The sequence below is a fragment of the Alternaria ventricosa genome, assembly GCF_023758065.1.
Source record: "Alternaria ventricosa strain BMP 2768 chromosome Unknown scaffold_16, whole genome shotgun sequence".
NCBI classification, from domain to species: domain Eukaryota; kingdom Fungi; phylum Ascomycota; class Dothideomycetes; order Pleosporales; family Pleosporaceae; genus Alternaria; species Alternaria ventricosa.
Window position 1 is genome coordinate 765,489 of NW_026055696.1, and position 20,694 is coordinate 786,182.

General features: G+C 52.2%; 6 protein-coding genes across 6 annotated transcripts; 3 read left to right on the top strand and 3 right to left on the bottom strand.

Moving 5' to 3' along the window:
- Positions 1-52: 52 nt before the first annotated feature.
- On the bottom strand, positions 53-1,235 carry J4E93_008427 (uncharacterized protein; the record flags this gene model as incomplete). Its single annotated transcript, XM_049346326.1, has 2 exons — positions 53-1,131; positions 1,184-1,235. The coding sequence occupies 2 exons, from the start codon at positions 1,233-1,235 to the stop codon at positions 53-55; spliced, it is 1,131 nt and encodes a 376-aa protein (XP_049196727.1).
- A 4,760-nt stretch (positions 1,236-5,995) lies between these two features.
- On the top strand, positions 5,996-8,145 carry J4E93_008428 (uncharacterized protein; the record flags this gene model as incomplete). Its single annotated transcript, XM_049346327.1, has 6 exons — positions 5,996-6,273; positions 6,322-6,483; positions 6,532-7,021; positions 7,066-7,239; positions 7,290-7,401; positions 7,451-8,145. 6 exons carry the CDS (start codon positions 5,996-5,998, stop codon positions 8,143-8,145), a joined length of 1,911 nt encoding a protein of 636 aa, XP_049196728.1.
- A 1,781-nt stretch (positions 8,146-9,926) lies between these two features.
- Positions 9,927-10,660, bottom strand: J4E93_008429 (uncharacterized protein; the record flags this gene model as incomplete). The annotated part of the gene is made up of 2 exons (XM_049346328.1): positions 9,927-10,498; positions 10,657-10,660. 2 exons carry the CDS (start codon positions 10,658-10,660, stop codon positions 9,927-9,929), a joined length of 576 nt encoding a protein of 191 aa, XP_049196729.1.
- A 2,911-nt stretch (positions 10,661-13,571) lies between these two features.
- J4E93_008430 (uncharacterized protein) lies at positions 13,572-15,136 on the bottom strand (the record flags this gene model as incomplete). The annotated part of the gene is made up of 3 exons (XM_049346329.1): positions 13,572-14,834; positions 14,886-14,963; positions 15,020-15,136. The coding sequence occupies 3 exons, from the start codon at positions 15,134-15,136 to the stop codon at positions 13,572-13,574; spliced, it is 1,458 nt and encodes a 485-aa protein (XP_049196730.1).
- A 1,073-nt stretch (positions 15,137-16,209) lies between these two features.
- J4E93_008431 (uncharacterized protein) lies at positions 16,210-16,978 on the top strand (the record flags this gene model as incomplete). Its single annotated transcript, XM_049346330.1, has 2 exons — positions 16,210-16,216; positions 16,326-16,978. The coding sequence occupies 2 exons, from the start codon at positions 16,210-16,212 to the stop codon at positions 16,976-16,978; spliced, it is 660 nt and encodes a 219-aa protein (XP_049196731.1).
- Positions 16,979-18,797: 1,819 nt separating this feature from the next.
- On the top strand, positions 18,798-19,964 carry J4E93_008432 (uncharacterized protein; the record flags this gene model as incomplete). Its single annotated transcript, XM_049346331.1, has 2 exons — positions 18,798-19,015; positions 19,073-19,964. 2 exons carry the CDS (start codon positions 18,798-18,800, stop codon positions 19,962-19,964), a joined length of 1,110 nt encoding a protein of 369 aa, XP_049196732.1.
- Between the last annotated feature and the right edge of the window lie 730 nt (positions 19,965-20,694).

Here is a 20,694-nt window from a genome sequence, read left to right on the forward strand (position 1 = left end):
TGGGTCGCCAAGTGGCCTACTACTCGGAGCTGCACTCACGCTGGACACGTGCTTAGTTCTTTCCAGTCTTGGCCTTGAGCCAAGCGACGAACTGAGCGATGGTGAACTCCTCGGGGAGAACGGCGTCAGATCCGGCGCTGCCAGTAGGCTTAGCAACAGGTGCGGCAGATGAGGTAGATGAGGCGACAGGAGTCTCGACAGGAGCAGCGCTGGTAGCAGCGGCAGATGAGGACGCAGCCGGGGTCTTGATGGGAGCGGCAACCGAAGAAGCAGCAGCGCTGGAAGAAGCAGCAGGTGTCTCAGCGGCCGCGACGGAAGAGCTAGCGGCCGCCTTGGAGGAAGTAGCAGCAGGCGCAGCAGAAGAGACGACCTTGGACATCGTAGTGGGAACAGGCTTCTCGGGAGCCGCAGCCGCAGCTCCGCTACCAATCTTGGTAGTAAGCTCTCCGTCCTCAATGTAAACACCGCTGAAGAACCAATCCTCAGCACCGTCCTTGTCGGCCTGACCAGGCAGCCTCAGAACACCAAGATGCCAGTCCTTACCATCGGAAGAGGTGCTAGCATCGAAAGGTCCGGCAGTCTGTTTCAACTCATCGCTGCCAGTCGAGTGCCAGAAGGCAACGGAGCCGGCATCGAAGTCGATTTCGTAGGCAACGTTGTGCCACTCGTCTGCAACGAGCTCGACATCCCACTTGGAGACGCCGCCAACGTGCCATTGCAGGTTGGTGTTCGACGAGCCCGAGGCACCGTACTTGAGCTCAGTGAAATGAGACTCGAAGAAAGCGATCTGGTGCTCGTTGGTGGCCGTCGGGGCGTTCTCGGCGGCAGTCTTGATGGAGAAGTGGTAGTAAACCTTGCCCTTGTTGATGGCCGCCTTGGTCTCCGGAATGAGTTCGGTGCGCAGCATTGTCTGGCCGTTCCATTTCGCGGTCTCGTCGATGGTGATCTTGACACCCTGCTTGGAAGCAGTGTCGGCGGGGTTCTTGAAGGTGGTGTCAAGGTTGACGTAGTCGGTCACGGGGCCGGAGCCGTGAATGTAGTACTGGTAGGCGCCGACGGGGTTGGAGAAGGACCACTTGGCGATGTCGGCAGAGGAGGCATAGTCGTTGAAGCGACCGTCCCAGATCATCTCTGAATGCGTTGTTAGTCATTGTCGGATTACTGAACGATCTAGATGGCTTACCGGCAGACGCAGCGCTGAGAAACGCGCTCATGAGGGTAGTCTTGGCAAACATCTTGAAGTTATTTGTTCGAAGGTAAAAAACAGAGACCGGCCTGTATGTTGATGAAAAGCGAATGTAAATGCTACGGAAGCAATGAATGAATGACAGTAGTGAGCGAATGAACAAACCAGTAGGAAGAGATGCAGCAGAACATATAAGAAGGCTGCTTGACTCAACGCATACACCTGCAAATCATTGCTCGGCATCTAGACGGCGTGAACGCATCGCATGTCAATATTTTGGAAACGCGCGCACCCATATTGAGTATCGCGCGAGCGGTACACGCAGGAATGAACAGTTCTGACAGGACGCCGAGGGCTTGACAGCCGTTTGGTGGTGGGAATTCCGCTATGAAACGTTCGCGTCGGCAACACCAAGCCCGAATCGGCCTTAGTCTGGCCCACACGATGCCTCATCGGGTCTAGCGCAAGCGGCTTGGTGATGAAGGATTTATGAAACGCTCCCTGCTCATAGAAGCTTGTTTCATGGTGATACGCGAGGCCGAGGTGGAGATTGGGTGACGCCGAGGCGGAGATTAGTTCATTGCTTGCTTGGAGCTGCATATTGCTGTCAAAATGCCCTCAAGATGTATATTAGTTCTGGATGTTTTGAAGCTGCGACGAGGACTAAGAGAATAAGTAGTGCGGGAGACATGATCTTAAGGAATGAGTCGCTCGATACAAAGTAACGTAGATTGCGACATGTGACCCACCAATAAGGAAAAAGAAAGCCCGCGCGTATTCCTCAGGAAATCGTGTTGCTGTCGTCCAACTGTCCTTTCTCCTCACATGTTGTGAAGTTCACGCTCGCTCGAGAGGACAGTCATCGTTACGTACGGCCTCTAGGCTGTTTCTCTGCCCCTCTAGTGCTACTTTGGCGTCTTCTGCGAAAGGGCCGTGTGCCTCCAGTTCAGCCGGTGGCTGGGGTAACTCATGCACTGGCTTCGAGTCAAGCTCGTTCTCAGCCGCTTCGGCATCTAGTTCGTGGTACCATCTACACTGACTCTCGGTAAAGTCTTGATCTTTCATTTCCGGTATGACAACATCGTACCCAGCGCTTTTCCGACGCCGTCGTAGACACCAGAGTATTAACAACCCTCCAACGAGAGCGGCCGCAACTGTCACGCCTATGCCAATGCCTACTTGAGCACCAATGCCGATATTGGTGGAAGACGAAGATGGTACGGGTGCGGTTGTTGGCTCCAAAGCGTTGATGGTGGGTGTGGATGTACCGGCTGGTGCGGCTACACTGTACCTCGCAACCAAAGACTCAACGTACTCGCTCGGGAACGTACCAACGTCATCTATCTGCCAGGCCACAATGACGGGATCGGCAACGGCTAGGCCAGTTGCAAGCGTTGTGGTAGTCGTGATTGCAGCGTAAGCACTGAGGGGCGTTGAGAAACTTGATAAGCAAAGATGAGCGAGTTCATAGCCAAAGTTCATGCCGCTACTCGTCACATATCAGCGCCAGATCGAGAAGGCTTTAGGTGCGTTTTACCATCTACAGCAACTCGCTTGCCAATGTGTCCTGAGTCCGTTCGCCGCACTGCTCTCGTACGCAGTTATTTCAGCGATGGTTTGCCCGCTCGGACAGATCCCGGGACTGTATGTAGAGGTGCCATAGAGTTGACATCTAGCGTACGACGGATCGGGGACGAGCAAGCGATTATGATTCACAGACCAGACGACGTTATCGGTACCGTTGTCATCGCGGCAGTGCGATATTGGAAGGAAGACCCATCTATTGACACACGATGGGTCCGGGGTGTGTACTGTTGTCAAGTCTGGTACGTTCAGATCCTCGAGACCTGTTATGGCTTCGTAAGAGGTTGTAAAAATCTCACTATGTGACCAATCCAGCTCCCGTATGACAGGATTAGCGCCTGCCGAAGTCGCCGAGACCACATTTTCGGCTGTAGGGACTCTAGCGATACAGGTGTCTACGAATGTTCCCTTAACGTCAATTACGCTTGCCATGTTCAGATTCAGCCGATGGTGTTGTGGTAATTGCAGCGAGCAGAGAACGATGAGTACGAGAAGGCCGAGGTAAAGAGAGGACAGCCTCAAGACGCGAGAAAAGCTAGGAGACGTACTACGGCGAAGCCCAGCTTTTGAGCATCTCTACGAGCAAGGCCGAAAGATGCCCCCATATTATGCAGACGTGATGAGAATCCAACCGGCCATTGCAGATGCGCGACTATATTTGGCCATCGATGTCTGGGCGTAGATGTCGCGGTTGGCTATGGTCGCGCTGACATGCAGCAACCTCATCAAGGCGATACAACCGGTAAGATCGGCTCTGGTCCGTTGGGGTGCGATAACCTCCTCCTTGAATCGATAGTGTAACCAGAAACAGGTTTCCCGTTGGCGAAGCACATGGTTTATGCTCGAAAATGGCGATGTAGCAGTCTATTTGCCATCATCCCAGTCTCGTGGCCTCATCGGGTGCTACGCGGGCGCGCTGTGGTCGCCATCGCATCGTATCTGGTATCTTTCGATATACATCGCGGTATGAAGGGCATTGTCCAGATCTGTGAGATGTGTGAAGTCGAAGATGAGGCGTGATCATGCGGATGACAGCCCTGGAGAGCTAGGTAGCTGCGCAGATGAGAACCGACGTCATCGTGCTTGGCGTAGACAATCCACGAGCGAAGCATAAGAGCGACTATCAGTTCGACTACTTTTTTCGATTAGAACCACGAAACGACAAACATGGCCCGCGATGAAGTTGATGATAGAGAGACGAGATCTACGAGCCTGGAGCGATCTCCAGGTACCTGGGTATCGCACGGGATCGGCGCTATTTTCGGCCAGCGGCATGCGGCTGATCCACAGGACCGGCCTAGGCACTCAGATCGAATTCCACTTTTCCAAGCCCACCTAGATTCCCATGACAGCATTCCACATGGCTGCGACGAGAACAACGTTTGTCACGACATCATCTTCAATAGTGGCTGCGCAAGAGGAGGATAAACGGCCACATGCAACGCCAAGAGTCGGCCTATCATGACGGCCTTGCCTGCACGCGAGAAGCGACCCCTCGAACCACCTCAGAATGGCACGTCGTCCCTGCGTCGCATCGGCATGCTGGACTTGCTGGATCAAGATCCGCGACCTACTTTCATTATCGATACATCGCCAGGTAGCCCGAAATCTGGAAACGGATGCCATCTGGAGTGCTGGAATTCGGCCATGGCCGCCACTGACCCTGGAGGGCTACTGCAACTACTAAGCCGAGATGGTGGTGCGCACTATGCTAATGAGGAAGGCTATGCCCCATTCACAAGATTTCGAAGCTGGTCTTTGGAACGCGATACAACGAATAAGCCATTTCTTTATCATGGATTCAACTGGATGAAGATCCATGTGGCTGGTCGGTGGAATGTCATAAGCGGTCTCTTGGCGACCACATGCACCGGCAGTGAGGGCTCTGGGATGACCACTCTCACTCGGAAAACTTCCAAATCGAAAGTACCAAACTTTGACTGGACAGATGAACTTCCTCCTCGGCGGTTGTCACGACATGCAGCCTGGGCGCGCAGCATTGACTGGGCCTCCACTCCTCTTGGCCCAATGTCTTCCTGGTCGTCGCAGCTACGCAGTATTGCCAATCTTGTCATGCAGGATCCGCGGCCAGCAGTCGTTTTCTATGGTCCGGATCTGATCATGATATACAACGAAGCAGAGATAGAGCTTTTGGGTGGCTTCCACCCTTGCATGGGAGTCAGCGCTCGCGTCGCGCTTGCTTCAGTCTGGGGCGAGTATTTCGAACCCATCATACAAACCAACCTCGCAGGAGAAACCGTGGAAAAGACGAACACTGCTATACACATGGTACGCAGCGGTTTCATGGAAGAGACGTATTTCTCCTTAAAGTTCATACCCATATTAGATGCTGAGGGCATTACGGTTGGGCATTATGAGCCCCTGGTAGAAACGGTATGTTGCAACTTTACCACTTTCACCGCATATTTTGGCCCCCTGCTCCTCCAGTGGCGCATCTGACGCTACGTACGGATGAGGATGATGTTCATGGAAGCATGGGCTCTCCTATCAATATGCTGTTGCAATTCTTGGGAGCCATGTTTGAAGCTGCGAGGTCATTTGTACAACCCGCTGACGATCGTGTAGACTAGACAGGTCATTGCACAAAGACGCTCGCGCGTTCTTCTAGAGCTAAGCGAAGAGATACCCAGGGCGCGCAATACGGATACTTACTGGGTTCTCGCCACCGAAGTCCTATCCCGCAACGATAAAGATATTCCGTTCGCATTATTGTATTCGGCTGAAGCAGACGGGCATGGGTCTGAATCGAGTAGGACGCGCTTTTCCGATACGAATCAACAACACTGCAAGCTTCGTGGCTCATTTGGTCTTCCGAAAGGCTCGCCCGCAGGTCCCGATCATCTGGACTTCCAACAAGACCATGGCTTTACTCCATACTTTCGCCAAGCTCTTACTGCCCGGAAGCCGATCATAATTCGGTTCGATCAGGATCCTGTGGCGGCAGCGTTGGTCAAGGACGTTGAGTGGCAGGGCTTCGGTGATCCCTGCCGAGCGGCAGCCATCTGCCCTCTAAACCCGACTTCTTCAAAAGACAATATTCTTGGCTTCATGGTCATTGGGCTTAATCCCCGTCGGCCATTTGACGAAGATTATCTCCAATTCATAATGGTCGCCAGTCGCCTGCTTTCTACCTGCTTGACATCAATTTTACTCCATGAAGAGGACATTGGGCGTCGAGAACGGACTATCGCAAACGCGGAAGCAATGAAATCGCAGCTAAAGGAACAGTTGACTCTGTCCCAAGCGGAGTCTGAGCGCAATTTCTCCAAGTTTAAACGCTTCGCAGAGCGTGCCGATATTGGCATCTTTCTCATAGGAATGGACGGGGTCTATTCGTATAGGAACGAAGCTTGGTTTGAGATGCTTGGTCCAGTGGATCCTGCAATCGATCTCGCTGACGCGTGGAGTAAGCTCATCGACGATGACTTCGTTGAAATGGGACAAGCAAAGTTTGAGGAACTTGTCGAGACCAAACAGCATCAGTAAGTGACAGGTACGTCATGACGCACGACAAAGCTTACTATAATCAGATCATTTGAGTTGCGTCTCAAGAAGAGGTGGAATGCGCCTACCCAGCATATGGATGATACATTCCCCGAACAGGAGCCAATGTGGGTCATCACATCCATCTTCCCTGAGCTGGATGAAAATGGAGAAGTAGTAGAGATCATCGGTTGTTGTACCGACATCAGGTACGTCATTCCTTCATCTTGCTACGCTTGACTAAAGGCTTTGAACAGCCAGCAGAAATGGGGTGAGAAACTCCAGGCTACCCAGGCGACCAGGGCCCGAGAATCTAAGCGCAGCCTGGAAAACTTTATCGACACGACATCACACGAGATGCGAAATCCTCTGTCCGCGATCGTCCAGTGTGCAGATAGTATCATCTCGGCTCACAAGAACTTCAGCAAGTCGACAGATTATCAGAAGGTCTATCAGACTATATTAGAGACTACCGTCGACGCTGCCGAAACCATCGTCCAGTGCTCGAAGCACATGAAGACTATTGTGGACGACGTGCTTACCATGTCTAAGCTGGACTCAGGTTTATTTGTAATGACCCCAGTCGATGTCAAATTCGACTCAATTGCGAGAGACGCGGTGAAGATGTTCGAAGGTGAAGCCAAGTCAGCTGGTGTGGATTTGCGATTCCAGCTCGAAGAGTCATGCAAAAAGATCGCGGTTGATCTCGTTTCGCTAGACCCTACAAGGGTCTTACAGATACTTATCGTAAGTGCGTGACACATATTGAGGTGCTTCGGCTGACAAGTAAGAACCTCATCACCAACGCAATCAAATTCACCCGACTAGAAGAGATACGCGAGATCAGGGTCAGTCTGGGCGTCTCCCTGAAGCAGCCGACCCACAGTTTCAGTGTGCCATTCTCCCGTAGTTCGGAAACATCAGAAGCAGCGACTCTACAAGCAGATTGGGAGAAGGGCGAGATAGTAAGCTGCTGTTGAAAGCGATGTCTCAGTTCTTCCACTAACGCAAAAAGGTCTACATCATCTTCTCCGTGCAGGACACGGGTCGTGGCTTGAGCGACGAAGAACATCAGCTCCTTTTCGCACGCTTTTCGCAAGCGTCTCCGCGCACACATATCGACTATGGTGATTATGAACCTCGAAGATAATTGGGCGACTTGCTGACGTACTTCAGGTGGTTCCGGTCTGGGCCTCTTCATCTCACGAAAGCTTACTGAGATGCACGGCGGCGCTATCGGCTTCGCATCTAAAGCCGGCATCGGAAGCACATTTTCCTTCTACGTGAAGAGCCGTAGAAGCACTATTCGCCCCAACTTCAACCGGTCGGAAAGCGATGCGGCCGTTAGCTTAAGCATACGTGCGCAAAAGACGCTGCTTTCAAGTCGATCGCGCAACGAATCGGACGAACCACTCCAAGCCTCCGCTCCTGCGAACGACATACCCAACAAAGACCTGCACGTCCTCATCGTCGAAGACAACCTCGTAAACCAGCGCGTCCTGGCCAAGCAGCTACGGAACACGGGTATGCAGGTCGCAGTCGCGAATCATGGTGGAGAAGCTCTTGACTATCTGCGCACAACAAAGTACTGCATCTCCGATGGCTCTGGAAAGCCACTCGCACTCATCCTCATGGACTGGGAGATGCCCGTCATGGATGGGTTGACGTGCGTTAGGAACATCAGAGAGCTTCAGAAAGAAGGCGTTGTTAGAGCGCACGTGCCGGTCATCGCGGTGACGGCTAATGTGAGGAGCGAGCAGGTAGAAGTGGCGTTGAAGGCGGGAATGGACGATGTGATAAGCAAACCATTCAGGATACCGGAGCTTTGTGCTTGTATACAGAAGACGTTGAGGAATACGGCTAGGTCATAGTCGTAGTGATTTGGAATAGAAACTACTACTCCCAAAATTCGTTTGAAGCCAATGAACGATCAGGCCAGCATGCCGCCAAAGGTCGCACCGCTACCGCGCAATTACCTCAACTTCAAATTGATGGCATGCTTTTTATCTAGTTTTGCAAGATATGAAAGAATCGGTAAGGCGATACTCGATATTTCCAACGGAAAGGCTATCCGACGGAAACGGCAAACGTCATGTCTTGCTAGCGCCCGCGACACTCGCAACCCGCCCTCCGCATCACTACTCCGCAAAAGTACTTCGAGTCTGTGCATTCACATGCTCAGCGCATCAACAACAGTCTCGCCATAAATCACGAATCCACGTGCGCCATCGCGAACATTCCAGCTCACGCAACCAAGCTTCGTTGAGCCGCACGCCCTACCAGGATAGGGCGCGGCTGAACTAACGACCAATCCCTCTCTTTCTTCCAGGCACGACGAAACATGCAATTTTGCGCAAATAGCGACTATGACACACGAAATAGCCTTTAGAGGTAACTCGTGTGTCAAAGACAAGAACGTGATGGTTGTCGCAGTGGGACCCTGCGGTATAAAAAGTCTGTTGAGGCTGAGCCGACGCCAACCGACAACGCCTCTCACCACATTCTCCTGAGAGCCTCGCGGGAGCTAAGCGGTTAACGGAGATCATGCCATGTGCATTAGCTATTCTTGGGGTGATTCTGGTCTGAACAGGTTTAGTCAGGGCACATGTGAAGGGTATTATGATGACGTCTTCCGGTGTGCGTCCTGTGGCTTCTAGACACTCGGTGGTAACCAGCGCGAGGCGATGCTACCTTGCTAGACCCACATGTGCGACCTTTGCGAAAAACCAGTCACGGTGCACGTGGAGTGTGTGCTTCCAAGATCTCACGATCGTTTGGCGGGTGGTGGGAAAGGGTGGAAAATTTCTTCGTGGTGCCATGGGGTATATAAGGGGTGGGGTGGTGGGTTGGGTGGAGGAGCATCAGCATCAAGTTATCATCAAGTCTACTACTACACTTCAATCTTCAACCTCAAGACCACCAAATTCTCTACACATCTTCGGTGTTTTGAAACCAACAAACAAATCCACCAACCGCCAAAATGAACAACTTCGACTGCCACCCGCGCGTTCTCTCGCTATCCTCCGCCTCAACCCCATCTTCTTCCATCCCCACAACACCCTTCTCGCAGTCCCGCCGCCAATCCCACGAGTCAGCACACGACGCCCACCACTTCGTCAACCAAGAAGAGAAGACTCAACACAAGCTCAACCTCAGCATCAAGAAGATGTGGGAGGGCGTCAAGAGACATGCTGTTGAGCACCACAAGAGCGTCAACGCTGCGTACATGGCTTGCTACGGATGCGGTACTGCGACTGCGGCGAACACTACTGGGTCAAAGGCTTTGTAGATGGGGATGAGTAGAACGAGGGGAGGAGAAGATACGGACAAAGACTGAGTAAGAGGAAGAGGAGGATACAAACGACGATATGACGACAAACAAAAATGGATTTCGAGCGAGCGATAAAAGTGGAACTTCTGGTGCATTATACCCCGACGAACGATCTGTGGCGCCGAGGAGGAGCTGGCAGTGGCTCCGATACTGTTTTAATATCTAATAATATACGCGAAAGACTTTGTTCGGTGCTGCGTTGCTCTTGGTAATGCCTATGTGATAGCTGAAGCGATTGAAACCCAGTGTAATCTCTACTGATCATATACAGGTGCCCGCGCACGCTGAAAGTTTCAGAAAGAAACAATATGTGAGATCATCTTAGTACTCGTCGTCCGACTCTTCTTCGGCATCCATTTCTTCCTCTTCCACTTCACTACCCTCCTCCTCAGTCTTGTCTTCGTCCTCGTTCATTACAACACCCAATTCTCTTCGCCCCGCCGCGTAGAGTGCCTTATCCTCCTCTTTCAACTCCTTCATAGTTTTGCGCATTGTCGGAATGAGAACGTCGATGACAAAGTCTTGGAGCTTTCCTCCGAAAGAGTCGTGTCGCGTGATAAGCTCGGGAACTAGCTGCTCGAGACGTGCACGCAGATGTGCGTCCTCGTTGGTTATGCGCCGAAGTTCCTTTGAAGAATACCGAGGGTATGGTTGCTTTGTGTAGTCAGGACCGTCCCAGTGACAGATGCGTTCGATGTCGCAGCATGTGTGTCTTATTTCCAAGTATGAGAACACGAACAGGCGAATGTATTCATGGATGAGTCGAGGGAGGCCGAGTGTGTTTGCCGCTTTCTCAACCCACAGAGTCAGATCGAGAAATGCCCTCGTGAAGAGGTCATGTCGTTTCTCGGTAACGTCAGGTGCATACATCCTGACGTTTCCCAATTCTCTCGCTGAAATTGTGTTCTTGAATCGATCGCAGAGGAGAGGAAACGGCGGACAATACCAACCTGCCGCGAATATCTCCTTCCAAAAGCATGAGAGAAAGTCGCACCCGAATCTGCTACATCCGCACTCGCATTGGTCAAGGATCTCCTCCTTTACAAGAAACTCATAATCTTCGTACGTCCAGAATTCCTCCATGATAGAAGAACCATCGTAAGATGAGCTATCGACTTTAGTCCTCAGACATTCAGCAGATTGCCAAGCCAAACAATGTATAGCGGTGGTGTTCGTTCCTGGCCATGTGTCTCTCAGGTTCGCACCTCTTGAGAGAAACCATCGGACTGTCATATTACGCTCACTTAAAGACCCTGATTTTACAAGATGCATCTCTTGCACTGCCAGATACACCAATGGCGAGCAGGCTATGTCCTTATTGCACTTGAAATCCTCCTGACTGATATCACAAATGCCTGCTAGCTCAAACACTTCGAGTACCTTGATTCTGTCAAATCTCCACATTTGTGGCATGTGATAAAGGCTTTTTCGTTTAGGCCAATAACTTTGAGGTACGTCAACCCCTTTGCTCACCAATGCATTGAGCATGCATCCCAGACGTGCATCTGGTAAGCTTGTTCGAGCGCGTTCACAACAATATTGAAGTTTGTGCTTTTCCATTAGTAGCTTGATCCCCTGTCTTTGCTTGATGAGATGATCCAATACGAGCTGGATAACGTCCGCGTTGGGGATTACAGATATAGCCAACTGAGCGGAAAATGGCAGGTGGTCACCGGCAGATAGCGCGTCCTCAAAGTGGCCAACTAAACTGAGCAGTGGTCCATCGCACGTCTCCCTCTGTGACAACCAGAATTGCAACATGTCCAGTCGATTTGTAGCGGCTGAGAGCACGAGTAAAGTATGACCGGGGTACCGCACGACAGAGTTAGGGTATTCCAGACGATCAACCAAGTTGGTATTGAGCAGGGCTCTGCAACCATCCGTCCAACCAGTTATGGTAGACGTGATCAGGGCGTCGGCGAGCGTGTCGGCATCTAGAGCGTGTAAGTACGCAGGTTGGTGTAAGAGGTCCTGGAGTCGATGGTCCGATTTCGCGAAAATCGCCTCTAGTAACTCGCTGTCATCTAGTAACGGGCTGGTGAAACTTTCGTAGCGAATCTCGGCCAAGACTGCTAACCCATTATTGGTTCTAAATGCTGCCAGTTTATAGGTATGCCGTGTTATCTGCAGATCTTGTTCGAATAGTGATTTCAAGAGACCTATGTGGATATCCCTGTCCTGGACAGTGGGATCGTGACTCATGAGTAGGTCGATACATGTACTGTCCACGCTTAGCGTTGTCACAGTTCGAGATGGTACGATAGCACCACAAAATGTTGATTAATCTCAAATAGAACAAGGGTCAATGAATACTTACGCTCCATAGTCATCTGTCTCAAAAGCCTCACTTGGCATCAGTGGAAGGAGAATTCTGAACAGATAAGCAAGGTTCTCATAGGCGTTGGCAAAGCTATTGTTGCGGTTCAGAAAGCTAATACAGTTGGAAACTTCCTATGCTGGTGGTCAGCTTCCATTGCGCATCGATGAGGGCTGCAAACATACATGTAGAAGGGTCCTTCCATTTGCTAGTCGATCGCGTGGTGACGCCTGTCTGAGCTGGAACATCCTAGACAATTTCGCGACCTCGCCCACGAAAGTCTTCATTGGCGTGTCTATACTATTCCAAACAAGTGTGTCGACAAACACGAAAGCAGGGGATTCTCGATCAACGATTCGATGACACTGCAGACTCTGCGTGAATCCAGCGTTGTTGAACCTGGTAAATGAAAGCGAAATTCTCCTCTTTAGAACCAGGCTGCAAAGGGTAGCCTTGAACTGCAGATCGGTCGATATGTCCGGTAGCGAGTAACGAAGACACCGACGGTCATGATCAAACCTTTGAGTGTATGCGAGAGTTAAAAGTCTTGATATATATCCAAGTGCAGAGGTCTGTGGTCGGCATGTACACGGAATTGCGTGGGAGCGTCGTTGTAACTTTCGCGTTTTTCGCTGAACGCCCCTAAGGCTCACCAGATCGTCGTCAAGTGTCGTGCTTTTCGCTGATACAGCTTCCAAAAATTGTTCTTGGAAGTTCCGAAAATCGGCATGAAGACTTTGTAGACTGTGAGAGGTGGCCGAGAAACCCGATTCGAGCATGTGTGAATGTCCAGCGAGCTGGAAACTTGTGCTATCAAAGCCATCGCGCTGCAGTTGTAGGCTAGCGCAATGCTGCGCACTTTGGTTCATGGACAGCTGTGTAAATAGTAGCTGAACATCTTCAGAAGCCAACCGCTGTTGGTCGATGACAAGGGCGAGTAGCGCAGTCTGAAGACTTTGCTGTATGGTGTTGAGAACGTCTTTCCAGTAAGTGATGTCCGCCTCCTTGAACGGAAAAGCCAGCCGCTTGGTCAACCTCTTTAAGCTTGACTTGATCCCGCTGTTCGCTGCGTGGTCGTCTGGTTTGAGCTTTTTCCGGATGGTCGCAATAGCATTCGCACACGACACGATGCCGGTGCGTGTTGCTGACACCGACTGGGATGGGTCCACTTTTCCAATGACGGATTCAAGTCGTTCAAGTAGGTTTGCGAGTTCCTCCGTTTCCGCGGCGATTTGTTCAGCCTTGTCCTTCGCTTCTTTGACGCCGCTGAGGTACCATTCCAGGCCTTTGCAGACTTGTATGGCGAGGGAAACGACACCGACAGCGCTGCCGGTGATGGAAAATGGGTCTGCCATCGCAGACCTCGATGCGCGGAACGTGGATGCAAGGAGAGAGAAATGAAAGCACACGAGAAGAGCGGGGCATGAGGGGAGGCTGAGGCCGAGGCGCAGCGCGTGCATGCCAGGCTGGCAGTGGGCAACCACTTAGAACAATCTCACACTCATCGGTGGAGGACACGAATGCAGCCACCCTATCATTTGGTATATCCCGCGGCGAGGTACTGCATGGACTGATCGGCCAATCAAAATAAATTGCATATGAATTCCTGTGTGCCCTGTGCGTCCATGTCAACGAGAAAGAAAAGAGGCCTAATGCTGCGCAGCCAAAGACCTATGCTCCTTATTCAGACGCGGTGAATCCTCATCGTCGTCGTCTGAGTCAAGACCTTCCAGTTCGAACTCCTCGGCGTCTCTCACTCTACGATCGACCCTTGTGTATCCGTTGATATGTCCGTTCGCGTGACCGTTCGTGAGGGGCGCTTCGGCATCGGCTTTGTCGTCTTGTTCCCAAGTGTATACGGCGTAGAGGTGGATGAGCATGTTGACGACTAGAAACAAATTAGCTTGAGATAGTACGCGGAGATCTTGCGAAGGCTTACAAAGGAACAGCAAGAAAGCGATGCTATAGAGGATCAACACGTAAGATACGTGCGTGACGTTCGCGTCGGATAGCAGCTTCATTTGCTCTTCGGTGGCACCCATGAACATGAATCCGCCAGCCATGAGCAGGAACGGCGTCAGGTACTGGAAGCTGTTCGGGTCCGAGCCATCGGTTGCGACAGAAGCGCGGTCCTTGAGCACGAATGAGATCTCGATGATGCGCGCGGCACCTGCGGCCATGAGGGTGTAGCCGAAGATCGTGTGGATCATAGTCGAGATTGGCAGATGTTGCGGGTGCGCAGACATGGCCCAACCGGTCATCAAGATGATGATACCGGGGATAAGGTTGCGCTTCGGTTGTCCATTGCGCTTGCGGCTGAGCCAGACACCGACCAAGCCCGCAGCCCACCATACGATGCCCATAGATGTGTGCTGAAGGTCATTGTGTACCCATGGTCCTCCCCAACGGTGTTCGGTAAAGGTATTGACGCAACCCCAGGCGGCAATTACGAGCGAATCGAAGAACTCCTGGCTCCTTCCGGTCCTCCGCAGCCACATCTGTCCTACCAGAAGTAGAATCAGGAGAATAATGCCGTATGCGATGAAGGCGCTGCCCATAATGAAGTGCGCCAGACATTGTCCGGTGTGGTCCGCTCTGCAGAAGCCGAGTGCAGTGATTCCTCCAAAGAGGAACTGCACCCAGGTGACCACTGGCATAGCCTTTCCAACAACACCGTGCGCCTTCACTACCACGCGCCGTATCTTCCCATTGATGCCCTTCTCCAGGTGTAGCTTCAGGTAGATGCCCATGGCGACTTGGGACACCAGCATGAGCATGATGACAGGGACAAACTGGCTGTGGATGTTGTCGGTGAACTGCCTGCCCTTGTGTCTATGGCCGAGGAAGTATCCGATGATTGCGAGGACGGTTCCGAGGGATTGTACCGGGACGTGCCATTTCGATCGTATTATCTAACCCTGCTGTCAGCCCATACTCTTGGTTCTCGATTTGAGGTAACTTACTCCTAATACCATACCAGTGGGGAAGATGATGCCCCATGCCACCGTTTGGATCAAGATGTGCGTCCATAGTATTGAGTCCTAGATCGACCATCAGTCTTGCTGCCTCAACCAGGGCGGTCGAAGTGTCAACCCACTATTGGGTCAGGTGATATGGCATCACCATCTGGGATCGCATCCATATCGTGGTCGTGAGCTGTGACTGCTGCGGTGTAAAGCAGCGCCGCAAGGGCCGCTCTTGTAGGGACGCCCATTTCGTCGTCGGTATTTCTGAATAAGATTCGGGTCGCTGCAGCTGGCGCCACGAGCAGGTGATTATCGTGGAATCTGCAGCGTTGAGAGTTTCACAATAGCATCAGACGCGTGCTAAGGTGGGACCGAATGGGGAGGCGAGTGTGTTCGTTGTTTCCCGTGCAGGCGTTGTCGCAATCTCGTGCTTACGTGAACAAAAGGCGCCACCGTCATTGGCTTCCGCCACACTCCGACCGGGCGATCAACACCATCATCTCCGACACCATCGTCGGCCTGCAGCTTCAGCCTCGCCATTCACGACATGACTTTCGAGAAGGGCGTCACCGAAATCGCGGACTCGGATGATGAACCGATGACGTCGTCACCTGGTGTTGTTCCGGATGAAGCGGGCGACAAGCATTGCGCAGTGTCCAATGTTCCGTACCAAGAGCGACAAGACGCGTCGCGCGAGGCAGATGGCCTCCAACAAGCATTCGCCGAACGCGATGCCAGCACAACTGAAGTCTTGGGCGCCGATTCCACCAATTCTCCAGTTGATGTCGACGCGTCGAGAATTGATCAGACTAACATGATACCCAATGAGACCACTGCAGCGCAAAACGAGGAAGGAGCGACTGTCGAAGGTGGCAGCCACGGCCTGGGACTCCACACACAAATACATCCACAAAAGCCAGTATCGACGACCAGAGACATGTCAAATGGGGCTCAAGTGATGGTCGTTCCAACTGAAAACGGGGATCCAGTTGCCAAGGATGTCGAATCTGACCCCTCAGCCCGCGGTGACGAACAGCAGCCACCTGTAAGCCATGCCAATTTGTCTTCTGCCGAACAGGAAGTAGCTGAGGCTATTCAATCCACGATGGCGGATGCGACGTCGAAGGTACCAGGTTCTGCTGCCCTCGCTCCATCAGAGTTCAGCGTCGATTCTGAGTTCCCAAACGGGTCAACATGTCAATCGCAAAGTACTGTCACACTCGCCAGTCTGTCTCGTGAGTCGAAAGATGATTCGGGTCGAGCTGTAAAGCATCATCCGGTAGATGGACATATGAGCGACAACGTAGTCTGTCCTAGATCAATGCTTTGTAAGTTCACGCGCTCACATACGATAGGACCGATCTCGGCCGACCTCAACAGCTGCCAGCATGCAGTCGAATACGACAAGGATTGCAATAGGCTCGTCAGGTGACGCAGGTCCTGCTGCGACCATGCCGGACGACTACACCAGCTCTACGCTCCATAGGGCTCAAGACACTGAAAATACGCCTCCTAATGCGCGAATGCACATCAACACTAGCGAAGCTGCCATGATCGAAAACGGATCTAGCTCTGAGATCGGCCAGGAACAACCTTCCCGAAGCACATCCGCGGACCAGCAACTATCCGCAGAAGAAGTGGCATTGCCGAAAGAGAGCGCAGGCTCAATTTTTGGTGCTAGTTCACCAATTGCTAAACTGTCTACCCATGCCCAACCACACGCTGACGCCCAACGCTTGTCATCGCCCATCCCAATGCCTCCATCGAGAACACCACAGGAAGTCACTCTTGACAATCTGAGAGCCCAAAAAGCTGCACTCTTGGCCTCTCTCAGTGCCCTTCCAGCGATCCAAGTGCTGATGGAAGAGAACGCTCTTTCAGATGCCGAATCAGGCGATGCTAGCGATGAACCTACTGAGACCGATGTCATGGCAGCCGCAAACAAAATCGTGAAAGAGCACATCAAATTACTACACGAATACAACGAGCTGAAAGATGTGGGTCAGGGGTTGATGGGCCTTATTGCGGATCAGCGGGGCGTACGGATAGTCGAAGTTCAAGAAGAGTTCGGCATCGATGCGCAGGACTGATCGCAAGTTTACCAGTGTGCTGTGAACGGCAACGGGAGCGAGGAAGCGATAGACGACGGCGTGAACTAGGTGTGACAGGCGCAGAACGAACACGGCATCTGAGTGTCAAATAAACCTTATACTGTATGTACTTCCTCTTTCGCTCTACATGCAATCTGCCGTTCTCAGGCTACACACCACTGTCCCGTGCCTAGTTCGACTGCCCGCTGATCCGCCACGCCAGGCTCGAGGCTCCAGCTTGAGCTCGCCGACTTCGCCAATACTAGCTGATGCCTGTCTCCATCAACAGACTTGGTGGCGATCCTTGGCCTCGACACATCTTCCGACGGACCCCAAGTACAGGTGGACGCGATGAGATCAATTGCGCAATACGAGCGCATCCTCGGTCCATCTAAGATGCCGCTCATCCTCCAGATCTGGTCCGACCCTCTCGAAGCCCGCTCTCTGCGGGTAGCGACAGACTTTGCGCACGGACCGCGAGCCGTGTGGCAGGGACGCGTTTGGCCAGATTGCCGGAAACCGGAGAAGCACCGATTGGAAAGGAAGAATTCCAGAAGACTGGATCTCAAGAGACAACGCCACATAGGGTTTCTTTTGCGACCTGCAGAACGTGGATGTATTTTCACAAGAGTTGGGTTGCAGATTATGGTCAGCTGAGCCAGAATCCTCATACGATGTTCCATGACTCTGCACATTGCCATTCGGTCAATGTCGGCCACCAACACCTCAGCATCACCTTGGACGGGAATAATTGCAACCATCGTCTTGAATAATTGCGGGTCTTCCTCGGTCATACTCACACATGTAATCAGGGGAAGCGACGGAAGCTACGATCGTACCCCGAATACACCAGCAGAGTCGACCCCATGTATCGATGTGGTCTCATGCGGGTATCAGCATTGTACGTGTACCAACTCCGTCTCAACCACCGGTGAATATCAAATGCAGACCTTGAGCCGCAGCGCCCAGCTTTCTGCAGTGATTGCAGGGAAGTGGGAGTGCAGGGGCGCTGTCCATCCGTCTGAGAGGTCGACTGACGAAGTGGCGGTGCAGATTCTGCGTCTTGGTGTGGAGTCGGATGTCGCGCATTCATGCATTCGCGTTGACGAGTTCCATGAGCGTTGAAGATCCGCGGCCCCACGCAGGAAGGCAACCTTGGGAAAATCTTGAGTATCCCAGCCCTCGGAGGTATTATCGCGACATCTATGTTTATCATCACTTACATGTCATGAAGTCGGCGACCGTTCACTACCCGATGAGAATAGTAATCGTCTTCAACACTAACAAAACCCGATATTCTTGTTACGTTCCACGACACACGTCAGCCGTGTAATTAAGGTTTAAGATGACACTTACTTTCGGGTAGGAGACAGATCTAACTTACATGTGGCGCTCTGAACGTCGGAGCCCAGAGTGCGCAGTGTCCCGCTGGTTGATACCAAGCTAGGAAGCCGGTCCACTCCGTAATGCACGTCTACTCGCAAACGCAAGCGAGGGTCCTTCGGAACACTTGCAATTACTAGCGGGTAGCATCTACACGTGGTGATTGGCAGCTAGAGCATGGCAGGACAACCCAAGCCGCTTGCTAAGTTGACAGCTCCACGGTGCATGCCGTCCCGTCCACTAATGCCATCCTATTGCTAGTCAGTTACCCATGATGAACTTATCGGTAGTTTGCAACGTGATTTCTGGAGCGGGCGTGCCTCCTTTCCGGGATCAGTGGGATATATGGGTGTTTTGGAGACCCTGAGCCCTTCTACTCTAGGATCATTCTGACCGACTTCTCCTTCCCCAACCTCGGCGTTACTTACACCACACAATGTCGGCTACCGTCCAGGACTTCCAGCTTGCTGCTCTGGCTGCCGGCTTCACGATTGGGTTCGGGTTCTTGACAGTATGGGAGGCTGTCAAGCAGACACGGCGAAATCACAGCCCCCTCCGATCAGCCTACATCTACATGATATGGGGTGAAATTCTGGTCAATTTCATCATTGGTATCATTGGTTGGCTGTTTTTAAACGATGTTCTTGGGCCGACGTGAGTTCCCGGGCACTACAGTACACGAAAACGAGTCGAAGCTGACAAAGACCACAGTGTTCCGGTCCTGTTCTTCATCCTATTCTTCTGGGTGTGGGAGATCCAACTGCTCATGCAAATCATCATCAACCGCATTGCCCTCATCGCAGAACACCGAAGTACCATCCGCAACCTCAAATGGGGAACAGTAGTCCTCATCACCAGCATCAACATCGCCGTCTTCTGTATCTGGATCCCATCGCACACCGTCCCGCCAATCAGCGAAACCTTTGTGAAGATCAACAACGTCTGGGACAAGGTCAGCAAGGTGCTCATCTTGATCGTGGATGCAGGCCTGAACTGGTACTTCCTACGAACTGTCAAGATCCGTCTCGTCGAACAACACGGCCTGACCAAATACGCGCCGCTGGTAGGCTTCAACGGCAAGCTAATGGTTGTCTCCATCGCCATGGACGCCCTCCTCATCGGTCTTATGTTCCTCCAGAACCAAGTCGTATACGTCCAATTCCACCCCGTCGTCTACATGGTCAAGCTCAACATCGAAATGTCCATGGCCTCCCTCGTCGTCCGCCTCGCGCAAGGCAAGCCACAAAACGACATGAACCCCGAAGAATTCCACAGCTCCTCCGGTCCCGACTCGCACTCCCGCTCCAACGCGCGCTCGCACCAACCGCACTCGGTTCAGCTGACCAACCGATCGAAACGCAACACGACGAACATGCGCAACGCGGGACTGAGCAAGATTGATAGCGATGAGAGTTTGGAGCTGGGTGGTATCCAGTGTACGACCGATCTACACATCACGCATGAGGACAGGAAAGATTATGTTGACAGGAAAGATTTCATAGAGGGCAGCTCGAGGAGCAGCAATGACGCGCCCGCGCCGAGTGTGTTTGGGGATGAGACGCCCTTGAAGCAAGGGGCGAGGATACAAGAGAGGTCGATGTGAAGAGTTCTTTCATTTGTTTTGTTGAGCGGTTGTAATTAATGATACCCGTGGATATGTAATCACAATTGGTAACTACAAGGCTGTCTCCATGCACCAAGTGACGGGGCTTATTGTCAGCTTGGACCAAGTCGTTTACTTACTGACAAGTCGGACGTCTGGCCCTCTCATCCAATACCGGCACCAGTTCGGGCTCCTCTCTCCCCAATGGCGGCTTTCTGGCCCGTGCGCAGCTCTTCAGCGCTCGCGCCTCCGTCTTCACTCTCACTCCAGCCCAGACCCAACAATAGGACTGCCGCCTATTCTTCTGCCTCGCTTATCTCGCTGCCGGGAGTTGATCCGGAGGCCGAGCGCACGTATATCAATATCGCTCCACCTCCGCAATCCAACGCTTCTACTCCCCACCCGTTCGCAGATAGATCCCACCACAACGACCATCACCTCCACCACTACCTTCACACGGCACTTGAAGCTACCATGGTAAGGTTTCTCCCGCGTTTCTTTTGCTTTTCTAGTCCTTTCCACCGTCAACCGTTTCTTCCCTTGTGTCTCAACTCATTTCCGCCGTCAACCTTTCTTGTCTCTTCTGTCGCCAGCTATCTACATCGCCATATATACTGTTCACACTTACTATTCTTCGCACCCCAAGTCGTTTCTACTGTCATTTCTACTGTCTAACCCTTACTTAGGTACTTAGTCAGTCTCTTTGAGACACTGGCGTCACCTACCGCGA